We start from the raw sequence: 20,500 nt of genomic DNA, 5'->3' as shown, positions 1-20,500 counted from the left end.
GAAAATAGATCACCAGAATTCTTTTTCTCACTTACCCACCATCAAATGAAAGCTGGAAGTTAACACTTTACTCTCATAGTCATTGTTGCATTTCAAATTATATAGTGCTGGAGTACAGGTCTGAAACAACCAAAATATGCCACTGTTTGAAATACTGCAATTCTGCATACAACAAGCATTCATTCACTCATTTTACACACATCCCTGCAGCACATTTCTCTCGGAGTCGCTGCTTCTTTTCGGGGACCAACCTCTAGGGGGCAACAGCTGCATTGGCGCTGCAACGTCCACGTGTTAGAAGAAGATCGATTTTGACGTCAACGCGTTTGAGCATGCCTACTACGCTCGAACATAAACAAAGGCAGGACGCTGCGCTACAATTAACTGTACTCTCCTGTAATTTTATGTGCTAGCAGTACCGAAAAATTGGAGAGCGACTTATTTCTGGAGCCATGGACAACGCATTATTGATGCGAGTGAGTGTGTTTACCGACCAAGGGGGCAGGAAATACATGGAAGATGTGACCGAGGTCATAGTAGAGCCCGAGCCGGGAGAAGATGAGCCGACGTTGGGTGAGCCAGAAGAGAGCAGTGGGGGAGATTGTACCGTCAGTTCTCTGGCAGGGGTCACGCATCCAGACCGGGCTGGTGAAACCGTGGGGTCCCCACGGGTTTCGGATGAATCCTGTGAAACTGTGCGAACGGAAGACCAAAGTATATCAGTGGAAACATCTTTACCGGCAGGTCAGAGCCCGCCGCGAGCTCAGCCGAGCACCGCGAGTCGTTCCCGCCGTTCCGTTGCTTTCTTCGCGGTGTTTGACGGACACGGGGGTCGCGAGGCTGCGCAGTTTGCACGAGAGTATTTGTGGGAGTTCATGAAGAAGCAGCGGGGGTTCTGGTCAGACTGTGACCGGGAGGTCTGCTCTGCTATACGCAAAGGATTTGTAGCCTGCCATCACGCTATGTGGAAAAAGCTACGTAAGTTTACCAACATCTTACTTAAGTTATGACATATAACGTAACGTTGCTGTCTGTAGGGGCCGTTTTACCCTATATGTGCCTTTTGCATGAACATCACACCAAACCTCTAATGAATTAGACTGTAGTCTGTGGCCTACACCCGTAAAGTTTCCTCTTGTTCACGGGCTGTGGCGCACTGCTAGCTCAAATGAAAGCCGAATTTCCAGAAGCTTCTATGGACTCAGTAAATCATTCTTTTGGCCATGTAAGTTGTCTAAAAGGCCAACCTAAATACATTGCACTATGTTTAGGCTTTGTTGCCTTTGTTATTTAAATACAAAATGATTTACGGGGCTAATAATTTTAGCAATCAAAGAGCTAACGAAGTTAGCAGTAGCCACCGGGTTCATTCCAAACAAAGCTTGCCACAGCGGACACAGACAGCCGGTTAACAATTCAGACGTATCTATTGTCTGTCTAGTAGTCGACCAATATCTTATTCTAATTACATAAAATGTGTGTTTTCGTATATTTCGGTATACATGTGTGTATTTCGCCATTACCCTTTCTAAAGCCTATTGAATCGTGAAGTACCGGTTTGACGGCAGTCTGCTTGGATGTCTGCCAGGATATGCCTGGGCATGTCAGCTGCTTTACAGCTGGTCACACATGGCATCGTCACAAGGTGTCTTTAAATCTCATGTCTAACTTTGATTACATTGGAAAGACTTGCTCTAGGACAGACTGCGCCCAGTACAATTTCCCCCCGGGGATCAATAAAGTATTTCTGATTCTGATTCTGATTCTGATTCAGTGAACTGACTGGTCACAGTGTTGTCGTCATGTTCAGTACATCAAAGCATCTTTTATGTACTGAGATTAGCAATAGATGAACAAGAAATCATTTTTAGGGTTAGGTTTTTTTTTTTAATCATTTTGCTGTAATGTTAAATGTGTAGCTCAGTGTACTTTAGGGGAATATGCAGTAAGCCGTTTATATGCAGTAAAGGGTTGTAGTTCAGTAAATATGTTCATTTTCTCTCTTTCATCTTCTCAGCTGAATGGCCAAAGACGCTAACAGGCCTTCCAAGCACATCGGGCACCACAGCCAGCGTGGTGGTCATCCGGGGAAACCGGATGTATGTGGCCCACGTTGGGGACTCTGCAGTCGTTTTAGGGGTCCAGGATGACCCCTCAGTCCCGTTCATCAGAGCAGTGGAAGTCACACAAGACCACAAACCTGAACTACCCAGAGAAAGGGAGCGTATTGAAGGTCTTGGAGGGAGGTAAGGCTTAACCCACAAGACACACTGCCTCTGCATTTTATTGAAACATGATATTAACTTTAATTCTCTGATGTAGTGTGCTTCCTTCATCGAAAAGAGTGTTTTTCTAGCCTGGCCAGCTTGCCATTGCTCAGTACACATAACCATAACTCTCAAAAAAAGAAAACCCTTCAGTTGGAGCTTCCTGTGAAAACTTTTTATGATTTAACTGCCATAGGGGCCCACATTGAATCAACCTTTTGATCATGGACTAAGACAGTATATTCAATTTATAAGTTAGTAAGTACACACTGTAGCAGATGGTGGAAATCCAGGGTAAATGTAAGGATATTTCTTGGACCAAGACAAAGTTTTGTAACAGCTTATTCATTCTCACGACTCAGCTCCCCCACCAGCCCCTATCTATGACAAAGAAGCAATTGTAACCAAGAAGAATCTGTTTTGCACAGTAGCAGATCAAAATGTTATCTGCCTCAAGGGCTGATGTTCTTTATACTGTCTGTGGCATGTCTACTGATAAGATGTTGGTAGTGATAGTCCACTGGGTGGCTTGACAACAACCACACTTATACTTTCATGACAGGGTAAACTCCACAGCTTTAATGGGGATTTATAGTTGTGCGGTAAGTGGGTATGACATTGCAATGGACTCTACGCTTGTAGCTATTGTAGCTGCTGCTGCATTTAATTCATTCATGTCTTTGGGAATGTCAGTATGAGGTATATTATAGTGACAAGAAGCGCTGCTTTAAAATCGTATTATTATGCTAAACACTAGGTCTGGGCAATGGAATCTAACATCAGTCATATTTGGTATACATATGTGATATGTGTATATGTGTGGACAGATGCAACGTTAATTCATCCTACTTCAACTCAACATGTCAATGTTCCCTGTGATGCTTGTCCAAGCAGACAAGCTGTAGAGTTCAAAGATATTCTTTTTTTAATAAGTCCATAAACTTTTCTTTGTAATTATATTGCAACATGTGGTCTGAGAGCAAATCCTGAGTGAATCACCTATCACGCACGTGACACTGCCTGGTTTGCAGGTGATGAAAGACCAAAAGACATAATGTGCAGCACCAACATGTCTTCAACGTCTGTTAGCGCTCCCTCAATGGGAGCATGAGAGAGATCCTTCACTGGATTTAAAGTTACCAGATGATTATCACTGGAGCCATACTAATTTCCGTAATTAGCTATGGCAGTAAAAGAAGGCTTCTTCATTTTGTTTCTGTTGCTAAGTAGTCGTGTTGTAGGAAAATCAGACATAGTGGAAACAGACATACTTCAGACATACTTCTGTCTGTTAGATACAATGCTGGAATATTTTGTTTGGATTTGGAAAGATACTATTTTCAAACTTTTATTAATTTTCCCCCCCTTTTTTAATACAGATAAAAACATTCTCTGACATAAGAAATAAATAAATAAACACATTTATTAATAAAAATAAATAAACAGACATTTACAAAAGGGGGGCATTTGCAACAAAGCAGGGTTGGTTACAGAAGAACATAGCAATGGCATTTTTGGTGGTACTCCATTATAATACCACCATCTTGTTACAGCAACCCATCTCACACCTAGGTACAGTGTAACACAAATCCATTCATTCCATCATGTAGACCGGTTTCAGTCTCTGCAACCACTGAGTTATGGTTGGTGGTTTTGCATCCTTCCAGTTCAGTGCTTTCAGTTTTATTGTGTATTTTTCTGCATATCCCTCCAGTTTCCTGCATTAAGATGCCGTGAAGGGGAACAATGTTTTTGCCTGCATTTTGTGTACTAGATGTCAATTATACACAGCATCAAACATGTCTTGGGGTGAGTCGCACCAACCAAGATTAACTTTCAAGCAAGATTAACTCACCTTAATTTAAACCCTAACCCAGTTGAATCAACACCTCTCTAAAACAATTTCTGCAAAAACTGAACATTGTAACCTTCACGAAGGCAGGATTTATTGCAGGGATGATGTATTAGACCGCATTAGTTTTAGCTCAGTGTACAACTGGCAGCAGTAATCCTTGTTGTTGCAGCCCACCCATAATGTCTAAAACTGGCATTCTGAAATTAAGGATGCTTTGCTCGAAGTAAGAGGCAGCTTCTCTCTCTCTCCTCTCTCCCCTCCTCTATCTGCTAACAGTGTGATCAAGAAATCTGGAGTGAACCGGGTCGTCTGGAAGAGGCCAAGGCTGAGTCACAACGGCCCAGTCCGCAGGAGCACTGTCATTGACCAGATACCATTCTTGGCGGTAGCCCGAGCTCTGGGTAGGAAAAGCAACCATGATAGTAATCTCAGTGAATAACAACTCACATCAAGTTTTATTTTGAAATAATTGGATCCCTTCAGCCTCCTCATGGAGAGTGCTTGTCAAGACCAGTGGTGCAAGTTTCTCTTCTTTGCAACAGGTGATCTGTGGAGCTATGACTTCTACAGCGGGGAGTTTGTGGTTTCTCCAGAGCCAGACACTAGCGTGGTGACCCTTGACCCCAGAAAACACCGCTACATCATCCTGGGCAGCGATGGTCTTTGGAACATGGTGCCACCTCAAGAGGCTATCTCTATGTGTCAGAACAACGATGAGGCAATGGTGAGTGGAGCGTTACCTCAGGAAAGACTTGTTTCTGTAAAGAGTAGGTTACTCTTCAGCTGTTATCATTTTGGATCATGATAGATGGATGGCTTCCTTTCTCACTTGCCTGGATCGTAGTCTGTTGTAGACTGAAGGGTAAATAGGAAAACATGAAAGGCTATAATGATACATGTCAGTGTAATAACAGCCTTCCATGCTGCAGGCACCATGTGGGGTATCGAGTGCCCGACAGCTGGTCAGCCATGCTCTGCTGCGGTGGCGCCAGCGCATGTTGCGAGCTGACAACACCAGCGCCATCGTAATTGCCCTGCAGGAGCCTGGGACCTCCCAAGACACCCTGCACCACGAGGAGGTGCTGCTCGACTTAGCCAAGGTGTCCCAGTGTCCTCCCACCTCCATATCCCGCGCAGACACTCCTCTCCTTCAGGTGAGGGCAGGGTGACAACAAACACACTGGAAAAAAAACACACAACACACTCTTTCAATACACTCATGGCTGACATTGTGCAGGACTTTCTTTTGCATGGTGTCATTGTCCTATGCATAGGAGTGGGTGCCGAAACCTGGTATTACACGGGCCCCAGGCTGAATTATTGAAGACTGGCCAGATATTTCACTGACGCACTGTCAAAATGTCATTACCTGTACAATTACACATGCAAAATGAGTATACCGTTGTGATATGACAAATTTGCACACACACACCTGACATGAGAGCTATAGGAAGTTAAATGTGACATTAACTTCATATTTGCATTGGTAAACAAAGGGTCCGGTATAGTAATACACCTCAGACAGCTCAGTGCAAGTTAATCATACATACTTGTATGCAGTAGTATGGGACTGCGTGTTTCTGAATTAGTTTGTGTTGTATTGTGAATATTGGTGCGTCCAAAGGTGAATTATCTACATTTATAAGTGCTGAAGTTTGTCCTCACAGTTTTTTTTAACCTGTTCTCCTGCAGCGGCCTCCAGAGGAAGACTCTCTCTCTGCCTTGTGTGAGCTCCTCCCTGCCTTGGAGCGACGGGACGGACTATCAGGAAGCAACAGCCTCTACCACATGAATCTGTCTGACCCGTTCACTCTGACTCCACTGTGTCCAAACCATAGTGCTGAGCTGCCCAGTCAGTCCAGTCCCACTGACAGGACAGTTGGCAGCAGGACACCCCACAGCAAAAGAACTATTGACGGATCATCATCACCGTCCCCAGGCCAGCCGGCTAAGAAAGCCCGGCGCAGGACTGCGGACAGGCTGCCGCTGGTCCAACACAACGCAGAGAAGAAACAGAAGGAGTCCAGTAACGTCTCCCCCGTTCTCCAGCAGCATAACAAGACCACAGTGTGTGTATGCTGAAACACACACACAGACACATAAACCTGATGCCTCCCACTATCAACCTTGTCTCCAGTGGCGTTACTGTTCCTCATGTGCGCACATTCTCACAGTTCAAACCAAGCTAGCTCTAGAGGTTGTGGAAAGACTTGTCTTCTTGCTCAGCACCAGTACAATACTAATTTGAAAACTTTCTTTGGAATAGTGCTCATTTTCACAAGACATCTTTTGGCTTCGTCTCAAAACTCCTTCCTGAAATTCTTCTGGTAACAGTTGTAAGAAATAAGTGACTACTGATGCTGGTGTAAATATTGTGCATTTTATAGTCTGGTATTGAGAAGTAAGTCACTGTTCATTTAAAACAAATATATATATTTTTTATACATTCTTTAATTGTACAATGATAAAACATTTAAATGAGCTCCACCACAGCTTTCATCTACTCCTCACTCTGTCCGTATTCCATTGTGTGCACACTTAAGCATATTAATGTATTTTTTATCCTAATCATTTTATTTAATCACTGGAAATTAATCTTGAATATAAACTGAAGGTGCTGCTACAGTCACAGACCATAAGCTACTACATTGTGTATATTGATATATAAATATATGTAATAAGTGTTGGTAGCATTTCTTTTCTTTGAGTGTATGTATTTGACATAACACATCTCTGCCCCCTGTGAGGTTTCAAATGATGGATTTTCTAAAGTTTCAATTGCACAATGCATCTTAAGGGATAGATCCACTCTTTTAATCATCTTACATTGTTGTAATTTGTAATGAAGCATTACAGTTGAGTTGTTTGGTGTCATCACTTCCCCTGAGCCTGCTCCACCCGTTCATACATCAGGCAGTGATTTACTATGTTTCCGAGAATGCCTTTAACAGTCCTCGACTGTGCTGAAGCTTTTTGGTATGTCTGTCTGGACAAAGATGGATTTCGCCCTCTGCATTTGCTGAACGTCCAGGTGGCTCTAAAACAATGACTTCATTTGGTTCTGAGGGACACACAAAACGTGATGTTTACTATCAATGTTGATGACTATTTTGTGCTGCCAGACTTTATCAGCGGTGTCGCGCTACGTTTGACCATACATGTGTGAAAACAGGAAAAGTGCTCCATCACAAGCATGATGGTCTCGACAGACAAGGGACTGTCATCACTGGTCCATCCTGCCACCTTGTTTTATCTTGTTTGCCACAAGACAACAACCGTTCTTTCTGTTTTGTTGAGGCTGATTGAGAGGTTTCTTTAGAATTCCCCTTATAGAAGCCATTGCCCCCCCCCCCATGCTGCAGCTGCAGTTGTGTTGTTACAGATGTATGCACAAGGATCATTTGTGAGTAAATACACTCTGCATGGACTTTCTAAGAGAATATTTTTGCACTATTATGGTGACCTTCATTGTCTTTTCAGAAGGGAGTTGTTTTTTTCCTTTGAAAATGATGCAGCTAAGAATGGATGACATGATTGGAGTCTGAAATGAAACGCGGCAAATGGAGGATGTTTGCGGACAACGTGTAATGATTTTAACTTGTAACAGGGGAATCCTCATTAATCTCAGTAGAGTGTGCAGAACATGGCCGTGCCCTCTTTTGCCTCTGGTTTTATTAAATGACAGTGTATGATTCAAATGAGGAATATTCACTGCGAGAGAATAATGACCATCACACAGATACGACAGACGTCTCAATGTTTGTAAAACCTTGTTACATGATGATGTATTTTCACTGTGCTAAGTGCAATTGTGCAATGGTAGCACTATGAATTGGTTAAACAATATTTACAATGTTGATTGATACCGTTGGAGGAATGATAATGTTCATGTTTGACATATTCTCTCTGCAAATACAGTCTGTTACTTGGCCCCTGTATGAGTTTTATATACTATTTTTGAGAACTCTCATGAATCCTAGTCTACTTATTTACTCTTGAATAATGATATCCCTGATTCAGATGGCTTTGCTAACGGCATAAAGTGCATGTGTACAGTGTAAATGAAAAACACGTATCTGGAAATGAACCTATTTAAATAAAAAGCTCTCTGAAGTAAAGTAATTACTGTGCTTTGCAAGTAGATGTGTCTCATTTTCAGTTGTTAAGGCCTTCAGCTCATTTGTCTTTGAATTGATAAAACTGTAAAACAAAATAGCTCACAATGGCCTCATGCTGAGGACATCACTTTAAATTTCAGTGGTTTTGTTCGAATACTCAGTCGCACTTTAAGTACAAAAATGTTAACGTTGCATTTTGATGCCATCTCATTTGACAGCCATATTGAGAAATATAATTTCCTTTATGATACACTCTTGAACAAATCATATATCTTTTCATCATTGTCCCCCTTACCATGTCCTGAGGCAAAAGATGCATTTTTCTATTGAGGTCCTTACTATATCAACATAAGACAAGCAGGAAACAGAGGTATGAATTGGACTAACCTGTGAAAACGGTAAAGGGGCCCCAAAACATCCGCAACTTCCGCTGTACTTTTGTCAAACGTCAAGTTGAGACGACGGTTGCAACCAGCAGGCCACACGCACGCATTCAAAATAAAAGCGTGGAAATTGCCTCTTGTCATAAGTATTGTTACGTACCCAGTGAAAACGTGCAGGGCGAAGACTATATTGCTTCAAGTGATTTTAGAAAGAAAATACAGCAAGCGTGCTTTTATTTCCAACACATTCCGTGATGGGTTTTTTTTTTTTTTTTTGCAATCGGGATTTTATTTTGAAAGCAATTGTAGGAAGCCATATTGTGTAATATGGCTAGCTTCCTGACAAGTGCTCAGTTGTGATTTTTGAGAGCGGGAAGAGTTATGGGGGAGAGGAGAGTAAACCTAAACAGCCCGTGTTCGCTGAAATTACTTTCTTACACTGCCTGACCAGTGTTGCCAGTTGCGCCGTGGGTCATGGACACAGTAATGGATCAAAGTAACAGTCGAAAACTTAGCGTTAGCATCAGCTCTTGCTAGGTAGTGAGGAATAGCTAACTAACAAGTGACTGTCTCTCAAGGTGTCAACTTCAGACCTCGTTTTTTTTTACGTTACACAGACAGAAAGAAGAAGCGAAAGAAGAAAGGTGAAAAATAACGTTTGTTAATCTGTTTGTAAATTCAAGTGTGTGAGTTACGTGTGGCTACATCCTCAATGGAGTACACCATTGGAGGGGTGAAGATCCACTTCCCCTGCAAGGCTTACCCTTCCCAGCTGGCCATGATGAATTCAGTGAGTAACACCTTCACCACTTGATAAACTAACCAGTACGTGGACTTGCAGAGCATGTGGGCCTATTATAATTCATAGGCAATTACTGGGTTGTCACTCAAGTAATAACGAGATAATAAGACGTTTGTTAACCTGAAATAAAGTGATGGAGTAAGGAAGTTCATGCACTAGTTATTAGATGCAGCTGTGTCAGCTTTGGGGATGTTTCAGCCATCTTGTACAGATGTATTTGTTTAAAAGGCCCATTAGTTGTCATTTTAACCATAAACAAACCAGTGAATACTTCTGTTATCCATTCGTCCTTCCTTCCATTATCTATGCCTGCTTATGCTGTGCAGGGTGGCTGGAGCCTATCCCAGCTGGTCGTGGGCGAGAGGCGGGATATGCCCCAGACAGGCCGCCGGTCTGTGCCAGAAAAACAGACAAACAACGAGTCACGCAGAACACACACACACCTACAGGGCGATTTCGAGGTTTCAGTGAAGTTCAAGTGAAGGAGTCCCGCGCAGACACAAGGAGAGCACATTAACTCCACACAGAAAAGGCCCAAGTGGCCTGTTGATGTTACAGTAGATCTAAAATCATGTATCTCTGTGTAATGGCACAGTCAAGGGTTCACAAACTGTATGAGCAGAACTACATATGAATTACTCTTCCTGATTGTTAATTGGTACATGCATGGGAAAGGTACAAATACCCTCAGTATGAAATGAAACCAAAAGCAACAGCAAATTGCGCAATGCTACATGTGGATTTTTCATTCAGCGATTGTGTTTACAGTTAATCACACTGTTTTTGTTCCAAAGAGTCAGAGTTGACTGACAGTGTAAATGTGTCTCTACCTTGTCCGCAGATCGTACGGGGGCTGAACTATGGGCAGCACTGTTTGCTGGAGAGCCCCACAGGAAGTGGAAAGAGCCTGGCCTTGCTCTGCTCGGCTCTGAGCTGGCAGAAGGCTCAGTTTGGTGAGTCTGCTCTGACCACGACCAGTGAAACAGAAAGCAAGAAGGCCTACTGGTATCTTCAAAAAAGCAGAAAAAAAAGAAAAATCTCTGCTATGAGCAGAAGTCTGTTTCACACAGGCAGTGTCACTTGGATGTTTGCACTTTCTTTTTTCAGTCATATTTTCATAGATGACTGCATATAAACTTAAGCTGGACAATATATTTTTTTTTACAATATCTATATCCCCCCCACATCAAATACAGTTTACAGGGAAACAAAAAGCCTTTAAACGCGAGGACTGGGTTTCCCTCAAATCCGCACTGTCAAAAAAGGACTTCATTAAAACCAAAACTCAGATATATAGATAAACTTGCACAGGAACTTAGCAACATGAACACCAGACAAGACCCACCCTCTCCAGAATAACTGACCCGAACACCGTCTATGCCCGTTGCAACACCCTTTACTCTGCTATTGAGTCTGAAGAGCTGCTGAGAGCTCTCCCTGTCCCAGAATCTCCACACCTTGCATCCTTCACGCAGGAGGACGTACGCGACAGCTGAGCTGCTGCAAACGAGGAAAGGCTCCAGGACCTGACGGCGTCCCGGCATGGGTCCTCTTCTCTACTCACTCTTCTTCAGAACTCCATCACTATTGGCCAGTTGCACCTCAGTAATCATGAAGTGCCTGGAAAAGCTGGTGCTGAACACCATCATGCCAGATGTCAGTATACAGCTGGACCACCATAAGCTCAGCTTTGACTCAGACACCACTGACATCCACAAACGCTGTCAGCAAAGACTGTCCGCCATCCGCAAACTCAAAGCAGTCTCTGTTGCCCCCCACGGTCTGTTACTGCATTACAAAAGCGAAGTTAAATCCATTTCTCACCATGCTGGCTGTCTCCAACGAGAACAAGCGTGTTCCGTATTACACATCCAAAATCATTGGTCACCCAGCCCCCAACCTCTCAGATCTCAACACAGCCATCACTCGCACGGCACTCACCATAGCACATGACCGTGGACACCCCCTCAACCCACTTTTCACTCTGCTCAAATCTGGCCAGATACAGGACACAGAGATGGAAAAGGGCATGTTTTAGCATGTTTGTCCCCCCTGCCATAGCTCGCTCATCACAATAACACACTGTATTCTGTAATGTCTGTGTCTATCTATTTATAGTGATGTGAGCTGATGTTGTAAATATTTTTCTTTCACACTGTGTTTTGTTTTTTTGTAAATATTTCTTCCGTGTGACCCAGCCCATGTACCCACTGAGAGTCACTTCTTGTTATGTGTGTTTCAATGTGTGATGACAGCGAAACTGCAAGAAGGAGGAAGCCCCGTGGAGGACAAGAGCCAGCCAGATAAAAACTGTGGGGACTGTAAGAAGTCAGATGTCCCCAACCCCTGTCAGTGTGTGTGCCACAGCGAAGCCAGCCGGACCACAGCTGCAACAGCAGCCAAACCTGCTACTGTGGACCTCACTTTGTCACCCTGCAAAGGGACTGCACAGCCGCCGCCGCCGCCGCCGCCTCCAGCACCTGAACATGGTAAGTTATTTTATACCTGTGCCATTGTCCTTGCATTGTCGAACTGATCTGTCTCAAATTGTGTATTCTGTCCTCAGAGCTAAGCATAGACATTGTCCTGCCACGACCTTTTTTTTACACAGATAACATTTAGCTGAGGGCTAGCCAGTACTAAGCACTACCATTTCCACACATAATTGTGCAATCCAAACATTTATATTGTATTGCGTTGCCCTTGCTGTGTTTCAGTGCCTGAGGAGCCGCAGCCCAAGAAACAGTCTCTGGCCTCTCGTCTGTCTGAGAAGTTCCAGTCTTCCTTCAGCTCTGCCTGCGAGAACGACGATAACTTCCAGCCAGATAGGAAACGCATTCGCACTGTTGAGCACAAGGTAGCCATAGATGCTTTGTATATACTGTTGTATATTTATATTGATTACATTTACTGATTATTAAAGGGTGAATATAAACATTTTTTGGCCTCGTGACATGAAAGAAAGGAATTTCAATATCTGCAGTAGTTTGTTGAGATTATTGTATTGCTGTAAGTCACTTACACTTTGTAAATGAAGAAGAAGAGAAAGGATTAACTGGTTACCTTTATTTTGACAAAATAAAGTATATTGCTGAATAGATCATTTCCTCTAAGTTCCAATATTTAACATGCTAGAGTATAGTAGCTGATAGATTCATTCCCTAATTAGCAAACTTAATTCTTTGCATTTGCATTTTATTTATGTCAGTGACAGGCCCAAGTTAAGGGGATATAAGAGTAGGGGTGCTATGCCAGAAACCCATGTAAAACATTCACAATTGTATGCAGGCAGATACGGGATAACTGTTATATAAATGTAGATATAAATAGTTTCCAAACCAAAAAATGTTCATTCAGAATACTTCCGTCACTGATTCTTAGTTTCTCTTAGGTATTGAATCAGTATGGCCCCCTCTGTCTCTTTTTCAATAGTTTTCGCACTCTTGTTAGTATACTTGTGACACTGCAAATGTCCCACTCTTATGATCTCTTCCAGTCGTGTGTATATAAAATCCTACTAATTATACCTAAAATATACCAATATAAATACACGGAGCATTCAAATTATAATGTAATATAATATAATATAATATAATATAATGCTTCTTTTACATTTCTAACATTTAAAAAAAAAAAAAATGTTTTCAATATATCAACATCAATATAGATAACCACACTCCATGAAAATTGTGCAGCTCAGTAGAGTGAAGTGTCTGCGTTTGTCCCTCAGAGCCGTAAAAGGCAGCGTCTGGAGCAGGGAGTGATATTCATAGATGATGAGCCGGAGAAGGAAAATGAGCCTTCAGGATCTCAGAGTTGGACCACAGAGCCAAACAGCCCGGCAGCTGGTTGGTCCCCTTCATGCTGCGTGAGTACACTCCAGACACAGGCTGAGTTACACCAGTACAATGGCTTTACTGATACATAGGGACAAAATTATCCTTAGAATTAACATGATTGATGGCTGAATTCCATCTAGCTGCTTCATTTCAGCACGCTGGCTCACTGTCGCACTGTCGTGGTTATTTGACTCGTCATTGCTACGCTGGTTACATTCGGAAGGCTTCCAAAGTGAGTGGGGTCTACCTTAGCAGTTTGCCAACTATGCGTTTTCTGTTATACTGGAGCAGTAACAGCAACAATAGTTGTAGTAGTCGTAGTAACAGCAGAGTTGAAATGAGGTCAACTTTTAAGACAAGAGACAGAGACACAGACACAGGTAGAGCTCATTACACAGGGATTTAAGCTTTGTTGTTACCGAATATTAAAGATGAAAAGGAGTCTGTTTCCAATGAGTAAGAACCCAGTTTGACCCAGTGTTTATCATCCATGTCTTTTTGTAGTCAGAGGGTGTAAGTCATATTTTCCATGGAGTGTAAATATTTGCCTGTGGCTATAAAAACAACCACAGTGGGAAGGTTTCTCTGAAGGCCAGCAGTTGGTAACCGTAAAAATCTCCAGGAGAGAGAAATGAAACTTCAATACTAACGCCCAGTATAGTTGACATTAAATGTCCCTCTTTCTCCCAAAAAAGGCTGAATACATATGGGCAATACCAATATTATACCAAAATATGTGGGCATGGTCCACCTGTACCGATCCACATTCCCTCCAGCAGTTCTGGGTCCCAGTTAATTTGCCTTGGAAACCAGAGTTTTTACTGTGAGAATAATCTTCACTATGAAAAATGCGAATACATCCCAATACAAAAATCCATCCATTAGCTATACCCGCCTATCCTTTAGGGTAGTGGGGGTCTGGAGCCGATCCCAGCTGACATTGGGCTAGAGGCGGGGTACACTCTAATTTTCATAATATTGTTATAATTATAACAAAATTTTGTCTCTCAAAATACTCTTTTTCAAAAAGTCTATCACAGGGCTGACACATAGAGCAACCACCGTCCACGCTCACGTTCACACCTACGGCCAATTGGACTGTCTTTGTCTTTGTTTGACTTGTCTTTGAACTGTGGGAGGACAGTGTGTGGGAGCGCCTGGACAAAACGGGGCACACGGAGCCGGCAGGTTCCAACCCACAACCTTCTTGTAGTGAGGTGACAGTGCTAACCACTGCATCACAGTGCCGCCCTTCAATACAAAAATATTAGGAACAAATCAAAAGTATTGGATAGACCTTTTCAGGGCAGACATTTTGACTTCCGTCACAGCAGGAAAAGCACAGGTGTAACTAGTTTCATTAAGGATGGTTCACTTCTGTTAAGTGTTTCAGTAAGCCTTTCCCGTGAGCCAATGTGCATAACATCAAGGCCTGGGAAATTGGACACTTTAATGAAATGTAGCCATCATTAATGTTGTCAATCACACCTGTGCTTTTCCTGCAATGACAAACAAATGTCTGTTGTGAAAAAGGCTCGCTGATACGTTTTTTTTTTTTTTACCAAGACATTTAAGTGGAACAGAGCCATCCTTATTGTTATTCGTTACAATGTGTGCTTGTCTTGCTATGAGATGTCAAAATGTCTGTTGCACCCTATCGGTGCCATAAATGGCCAACAGAAACACTCTCGGTTCACTCTCTCAGTAAACCCTCTCATGGATGATGCTGGTAGAGTAGCTTATGGCTAGTTTTGGACCCCTTATTTTATGGTTTCTCATTGTCAGCAATGGGTTCAGCATTACCATTCACTATCACCACTGGGTGGCGGTATACTCCACCACATTGACCAAGACTGTGGTTAAAGTTTCAAACATGTACAGGCTTAAAAACATTGCAGGTAATTATGTAAATACAAGGTAAATATAAGAGAAGTTTATAAGGTCACAAAGTGCTTCACAAGAGTAAAATTGTTAAAAAATAAGACCATAAAAACAGTAAAAAGAAACAAACAATAAAACATAAGCAACAAAAGACCTTAAAAACACACACAATTACTAATAACACCCAAAATTACAAACAGAATATATATGTAAACACTACACTGCATCACCATAAAAAACAACACCACAGCTGCTATAATTAGATTTTATGTTGTGATGTTTTTATTCATGTGATCATTTTCATGTCTTTTAACATGAAGCCAATTGATATGCAAATTCTTAATTAAGAGCTTTTTTTAAGACTGACCTCCCTTCCCCCCTTGTGGAAAGATTTAACACAAAATACAAAACTCAATATACAGTAAAATCCATAAGCACCATGGAGTTTGAACCAGAACAGTTTGGAATTTCAGTTTTCAGTTTCTTCAAAACATCGTCAGCCAAATCTCTGTGCCATAAAAACATATTGACATTGAAATCCTTAGCATAAGGATACTTGAACAAGGAAACCATTGTACGTTAAATAAACTGTCAGCTGAGGAATTGTAAAGTTGTAACAAATTATGAAGTTGTGGAACCACTGACATAATGGCATCTGCATCAATTTAGCATAATTCATTTTTTCTTTTTGTGGACAGATGGTAGTGGAGACACAAACTACAGCCTCCAAAACAGCTTCTCTAATGAAGTATAACCTTCATGATTATTAAGGGCGGCAACAATAAAGTTCATTATTTATTAATCTGACAAGTATTTTCTTGATTAACCGATTATTCTTTTTTTCTCTCTAAAATGTCAGAAAATATTGAAAAATTAAGGGGGCGCCTTCTTCTTGCTTTATCCGACCATCAGTCCGAAACCCAAAGACAGTTGGTTTAATGGCATATTTAACAATGAAAAGCAGCAAATCTTCACATTTGAAAAGCTGGTAATGTTTGGCTTTTCCGCTTTAGAAATGACTGAAATGATAAACCGATTATCAAAATAGCTGTTGATTTATTTTACGTTTTGGCTGTAGATTTATTGCCGGGCTGTTTTGAATATTTTGAAGGTACCTGTGTGGTTCGCGTCAGGAAACTTATCAGGAAAATTAAACATTTCTGTCACTCAAATGTTTATTCTTTGGTAGCCCAGAACATTTACGATGACTCATTTTCTGCTGTGAGGTGATAAGCTTTTGGTCTCATCATGATAAAGTAAAGCATCTTGTGCGAAGCCATTGCCGCAGTCAGACACAACCAAACTAGGTGCGTCAAGTACCACCATGTTTCTCTCCAGGTCCCAAAGACCAACAGGTTAGCCATAATCGTCAGACGTGCTCAGCCATTGAATGCTGTTGCACAGCTCACAGGAATTGTTGAGCTTTCACAACTGCGTCCTAACTTGCCACAGGTGTGTGGCTTGGATTTAGAGCCGCGGATGGTGGGAGGTGGAAAAAGAGGAGGGAAAGTGAAGTCGAAAAAGCGCGTCAGTCTCTGGTTTCCCTGCAGCTACATGACCCGGGCTCTTTTGTCCCACGAGCGCTGACTGACGGCCTGAATGGGGCCCTTTGAAGCAAGCTCCAGTTTTAATTAAGAGGGTTTGCCTCGCCTGGGCCGCTGATCTGTGAAAGCCACGGGGATAAATATTGAATGGGGTTCACCCGCTGGTTACTGCGCCCGGGGGATAAACAGGTGCTTTGGAGGGCAGATATTTGCCAGGGCCCCTACCTGCACGGTGTGGTCATATCGGTAGGAGGGGGTGTTTGGTGTCATGTCTTCCGAGGTATTGGCTATTGAAGCCCACCCTTATTGGAATGAATTCCAAGCCCTCGAAAGCCGTGGAATGAGGAGCAAATTGGCGTCCAGTGAGAGGCGCCAGTGATACCTAAGTCATCCACTGCCTGCGGCCCCTCAGTGCCCTCTGACTGGCCCCCTGGAGTGTGAGATTTCCATCTCTCAGGTGTTGGCAGGGAGTAGAGCAACAGAAGCCTACCTGTGAATATTCCGAGGTGTTCAGTAACACCACTGACCTCTGTTGTGTCAATTCAAGAAAGCTTTAGCCGCTGCATACACTTACACCTGGCTGTGTAGGTATACCAAGGAAACTTAGTATACCTGTACCAAGTAAACTTAGTATCCCTGAAGAAACTTCGTAAACCTAAAGAGACTTAGTATACCTGGTCTATACAGTGTACCTGTAAATGCTGCATCAATAGGAAAAGAGTTCCCTCGCGTTACATGTTGTTTGACAGATAAAGCGAGGGCATTCTCATTGCTAGCGGCACCCAAGGAGCAACACCAGTGGAATTGTTATGCGCTGAAAGAACCAGTATGTTCTTGTTGCGAGCAGAGCTGGCGTCCCATTTGCCCCTTTTGCCAGTTATCTACATTCCTTTCTGTGGGGTGTGCGCTCTGGGCTGTGGGGCCAGGCTTGAAACCTTGTTGTCCTGGCATCTCAGCAGGCAGCCGCGTAAAAGGATACTCTTGTGTCAGCTGTTTCCTGCTGCAGCGTTTGACAAGGGCCTCTATTCATCAGCGAGCCCTTCTACACTGCCCCAACCCACCCCCCACCCCCCCCCCCCCCCACCTGCCAATGAATAAGTAATTATTGGCCATCTTGGGGCAGGATATTTGGATGGCCCTATTTAATGTGGCAGCAGCAGGTAAGGTGATCAGGCTCAGGGCCCAGGCTGTGGAGCGTAACTGTTCCAGAGGAGAAAGGTAACTTGAACTGGTGTTGGGGCCCTGCAGCACCTCTGTTTATTTTTCACATGGACTCAGGGCTCGTTATCCCTCTTAACTCTGAGAGACGGCTCTCTAAGGGCTCTCTTTGGCCCACACTCCATCACACATTGTAATATTTGAAGGGCAAACATGCTTGGAAAATCTGAGCCGCCGGGTAACTCGAGCTACTTGTCTGTCATCTGAAGTGCTACCTTCTGATCCCCATCGTAAGTTGCGATGCGTGACAACACATACCATTCATTCTTACGCGGAATCACTCAGGTAATTTGTCGAGGATTTAGGGATAAACATGTTTGCCGAGCTTGTGAGTTATGTTTATTCAATATTAACAAAAATATGGTAATCTAAAGATAATGCCATGCAATGGACAAGGTGTGCATAACAGTGTTCACCTTTTTGGTCTGATGCCATTAGCGGTTTAACAATTGAAAGTGCCACAATATCAACAAGGATCTCAAGGCAATATCTCAAGGCTCACTCAACAGTAAAACTGCCTTTTGGGGGCATAATTTCAGGAAGTCACCACCTTTTTTTTAATCGTTATTTGAATTAAAAGACAGCGATGAGAGGACAGTCTTCTCCTTTTATCGTCTTTACATATGGTATGACTGTAGTGTAGCCAGAAACAGAGGAGAGAGGGTTCTGTGATGTGATTCGAGGCAAGAGACTTTGTCACTTTGCTGAAGAAGTAGGCCATGTGGATAGAATCCTCTTCCACCGGGTATGTAGTTTTATATTGCACAGTTAAGTTTCTGGACACCGTTTATGTATAAAATAACCAGGATTGGTGTCCGGTCCAGCAAATACAAAAATAGCTAGCTAGTCTAAATGACAAATCATGGTACTTCATCGCGTTGCTGTTTCAAATCCCGTAAATCCAATATAAATAAAGCAGACCTGATCAGTGATTTACAATATAGCCCACAATGGCCTAATATATCCAAAGATAATAAAGGTACAAACAGTATGGCAAAATCTCAAATGCTTGGCAAATGTATCTCACTGTATATATCTTTTATTTGTCTATAATTATGGGTCATCACAGTCATTTATAATTGATTCAAATGTTGACAATGACAAGACCTAGAATCTCAACCGCCACCAAATGCATATCCTTGTGACATATGGGTACCATCTATCCGCTGGTTGCCGGATGGATACGGAATTGACTTTAAAATTTGATTTTAACGTTGCTATTTAAGATTTATATAATATTCAGCAAGATCTGGCAGCTGCAAGAAGGCATTGATTACTGTCGTTTACACTAAAATAGGGCCTGTTTCTTCTTTTAACAAACAGCATAGAAAATGATTCCAGTAATGGCAACGGAAAAGTGAGAGTAAGTGAAAAGAAATGAATAAAATGCAAAAAAGACCAGCCATCTAAGGTATCTATGTATTTTCAATATTGAATTTGAACCCAGATTGTTGTATTACTGATTTTCTTGTACTTGCTTATTGTTTATATATATATATATATATATATATATATATATATATATATATATATATATATATATGCAACTACAGCTATACTGATAATGATATATTTTAGACGATACACAATCTCAAATAATAGCAAAGTTCCGATACTGGATTTTAGCCTGTGATTGGATGGTGTGTGTGAACCACGGAATGGTCAAAGAGTACACCACTTAAAAGAGCTCAACACATAAGCAGGATCGGTTTCATAAGCATTGCCGGCTACACTTCACCTGTGAGGGAGGAAAAAAGGAATCCACCACGTCACTGGAAGGTCAATTATGAAGCAGCTAGATTTTCTCAGCCACCACAATGGTGGCCTATCATCTTTCAGACTCAAAAAGGTCACCTGGTGCAGAGTGACAGGACACCTTATGTATGGATGCAAATTCTTCTCTATGTGTTTTTCAAAAGAGCATACAAGACAGTCTGTCAGGACGCCCTTTCAGGCCGTGGATAATGGTGATGACTTTGTAGCGTTGTGTATCATAATACACTGAAGAGCTAAATGTAGTTTAGCATTCACAATACCGCCAAAATAACTGACAACGGAGAGGAAGATGTTCTCGGGTTGCATGTTGCATACCTCACGTGATAACATGTGCTGCGTATGCACATGAGACGTAGCGATAAACTCCACATTTATTTGAGACTTTGATGATGCAAATCCAGAATTAACATAAAAGGAAGAGATTTAAGACAGTAATTTACTAACAGTGGCTTTATAAATAAATAAGTACCGCTGTTGGTTAGGCCTCAGAAATAGATGGCCAGCCAACCTCATCATTAATTAAACAATGCAACATGTGCACGTATGTGTTGTTGCAGCCATAGTGTGGAGTGGTGGGGTGGTCGGTATCAGATGCATGCCCATAGATTTAATGGCACAAGCACGTCAACCAGTGGAAAGTGGTCGATGACTGTGTGTCATCTCCAAAGTATTTTGGTTTGTGCAGAAAAAAAAAAAAAACTGGGTGAAAAAAGTGGAATATAGAAGGGAGGGTGTGGTGATCAATGGATACAGTCTCAGCCGATCACAATCGCTTTGAAACAGCTGTGCAAATCACAGTGAAGCATGACAACCATGA

General features: G+C 42.3%; 2 protein-coding genes across 2 annotated transcripts in view; both read left to right on the top strand.

Annotated features, from left to right (window-relative positions):
* Nucleotides 1–452: 452 nt before the first annotated feature.
* ppm1da (protein phosphatase, Mg2+/Mn2+ dependent, 1Da) lies at nucleotides 453–6,289 on the top strand. Its single transcript, XM_070906457.1, has 6 exons — nucleotides 453–978; nucleotides 2,018–2,246; nucleotides 4,399–4,523; nucleotides 4,665–4,846; nucleotides 5,052–5,276; nucleotides 5,815–6,289. Exons 1-6 carry the CDS (start codon nucleotides 453–455, stop codon nucleotides 6,202–6,204), a joined length of 1,677 nt encoding a protein of 558 aa, XP_070762558.1. The 3' UTR covers nucleotides 6,205–6,289.
* Nucleotides 6,290–9,326: 3,037 nt separating this feature from the next.
* Nucleotides 9,327–20,500, top strand: part of brip1 (BRCA1 interacting helicase 1) — a 49,150-nt gene continuing 37,976 nt past the window's right edge. The window contains exons 1-5 of the mRNA XM_070905932.1: nucleotides 9,327–9,413; nucleotides 10,267–10,378; nucleotides 11,681–11,914; nucleotides 12,143–12,282; nucleotides 13,156–13,293. Of these exons, the coding sequence (XP_070762033.1) occupies nucleotides 9,336–9,413; nucleotides 10,267–10,378; nucleotides 11,681–11,914; nucleotides 12,143–12,282; nucleotides 13,156–13,293 (702 nt within the window). The 5' untranslated portion in view covers nucleotides 9,327–9,335. The remainder of the gene's footprint in view (nucleotides 9,414–10,266; nucleotides 10,379–11,680; nucleotides 11,915–12,142; nucleotides 12,283–13,155; nucleotides 13,294–20,500) is intronic.

The sequence above is a fragment of the Enoplosus armatus genome, chromosome 5 (assembly GCF_043641665.1).
Source record: "Enoplosus armatus isolate fEnoArm2 chromosome 5, fEnoArm2.hap1, whole genome shotgun sequence".
Classification (NCBI taxonomy): Eukaryota; Metazoa; Chordata; class Actinopteri; order Centrarchiformes; family Enoplosidae; genus Enoplosus; species Enoplosus armatus.
Note: the sequence above shows the minus strand (reverse complement) of the source record. Positions and strands in the feature narration are given on the sequence as shown.

Coding starts and splice junctions, on each gene's coding strand:
- ppm1da (XM_070906457.1), top strand. CDS start 453: ATGGACAACGCATTATTGATGCGAGTGAGTGTGTTTACCGACCAAGGG. Junction 2,247..4,398: donor ATTGAAGGTCTTGGAGGGAG/GTAAGGCTTAAC, acceptor ATCTGCTAACAG/TGTGATCAAGAAATCTGGAG. Junction 4,847..5,051: donor AGAACAACGATGAGGCAATG/GTGAGTGGAGCG, acceptor TCCATGCTGCAG/GCACCATGTGGGGTATCGAG.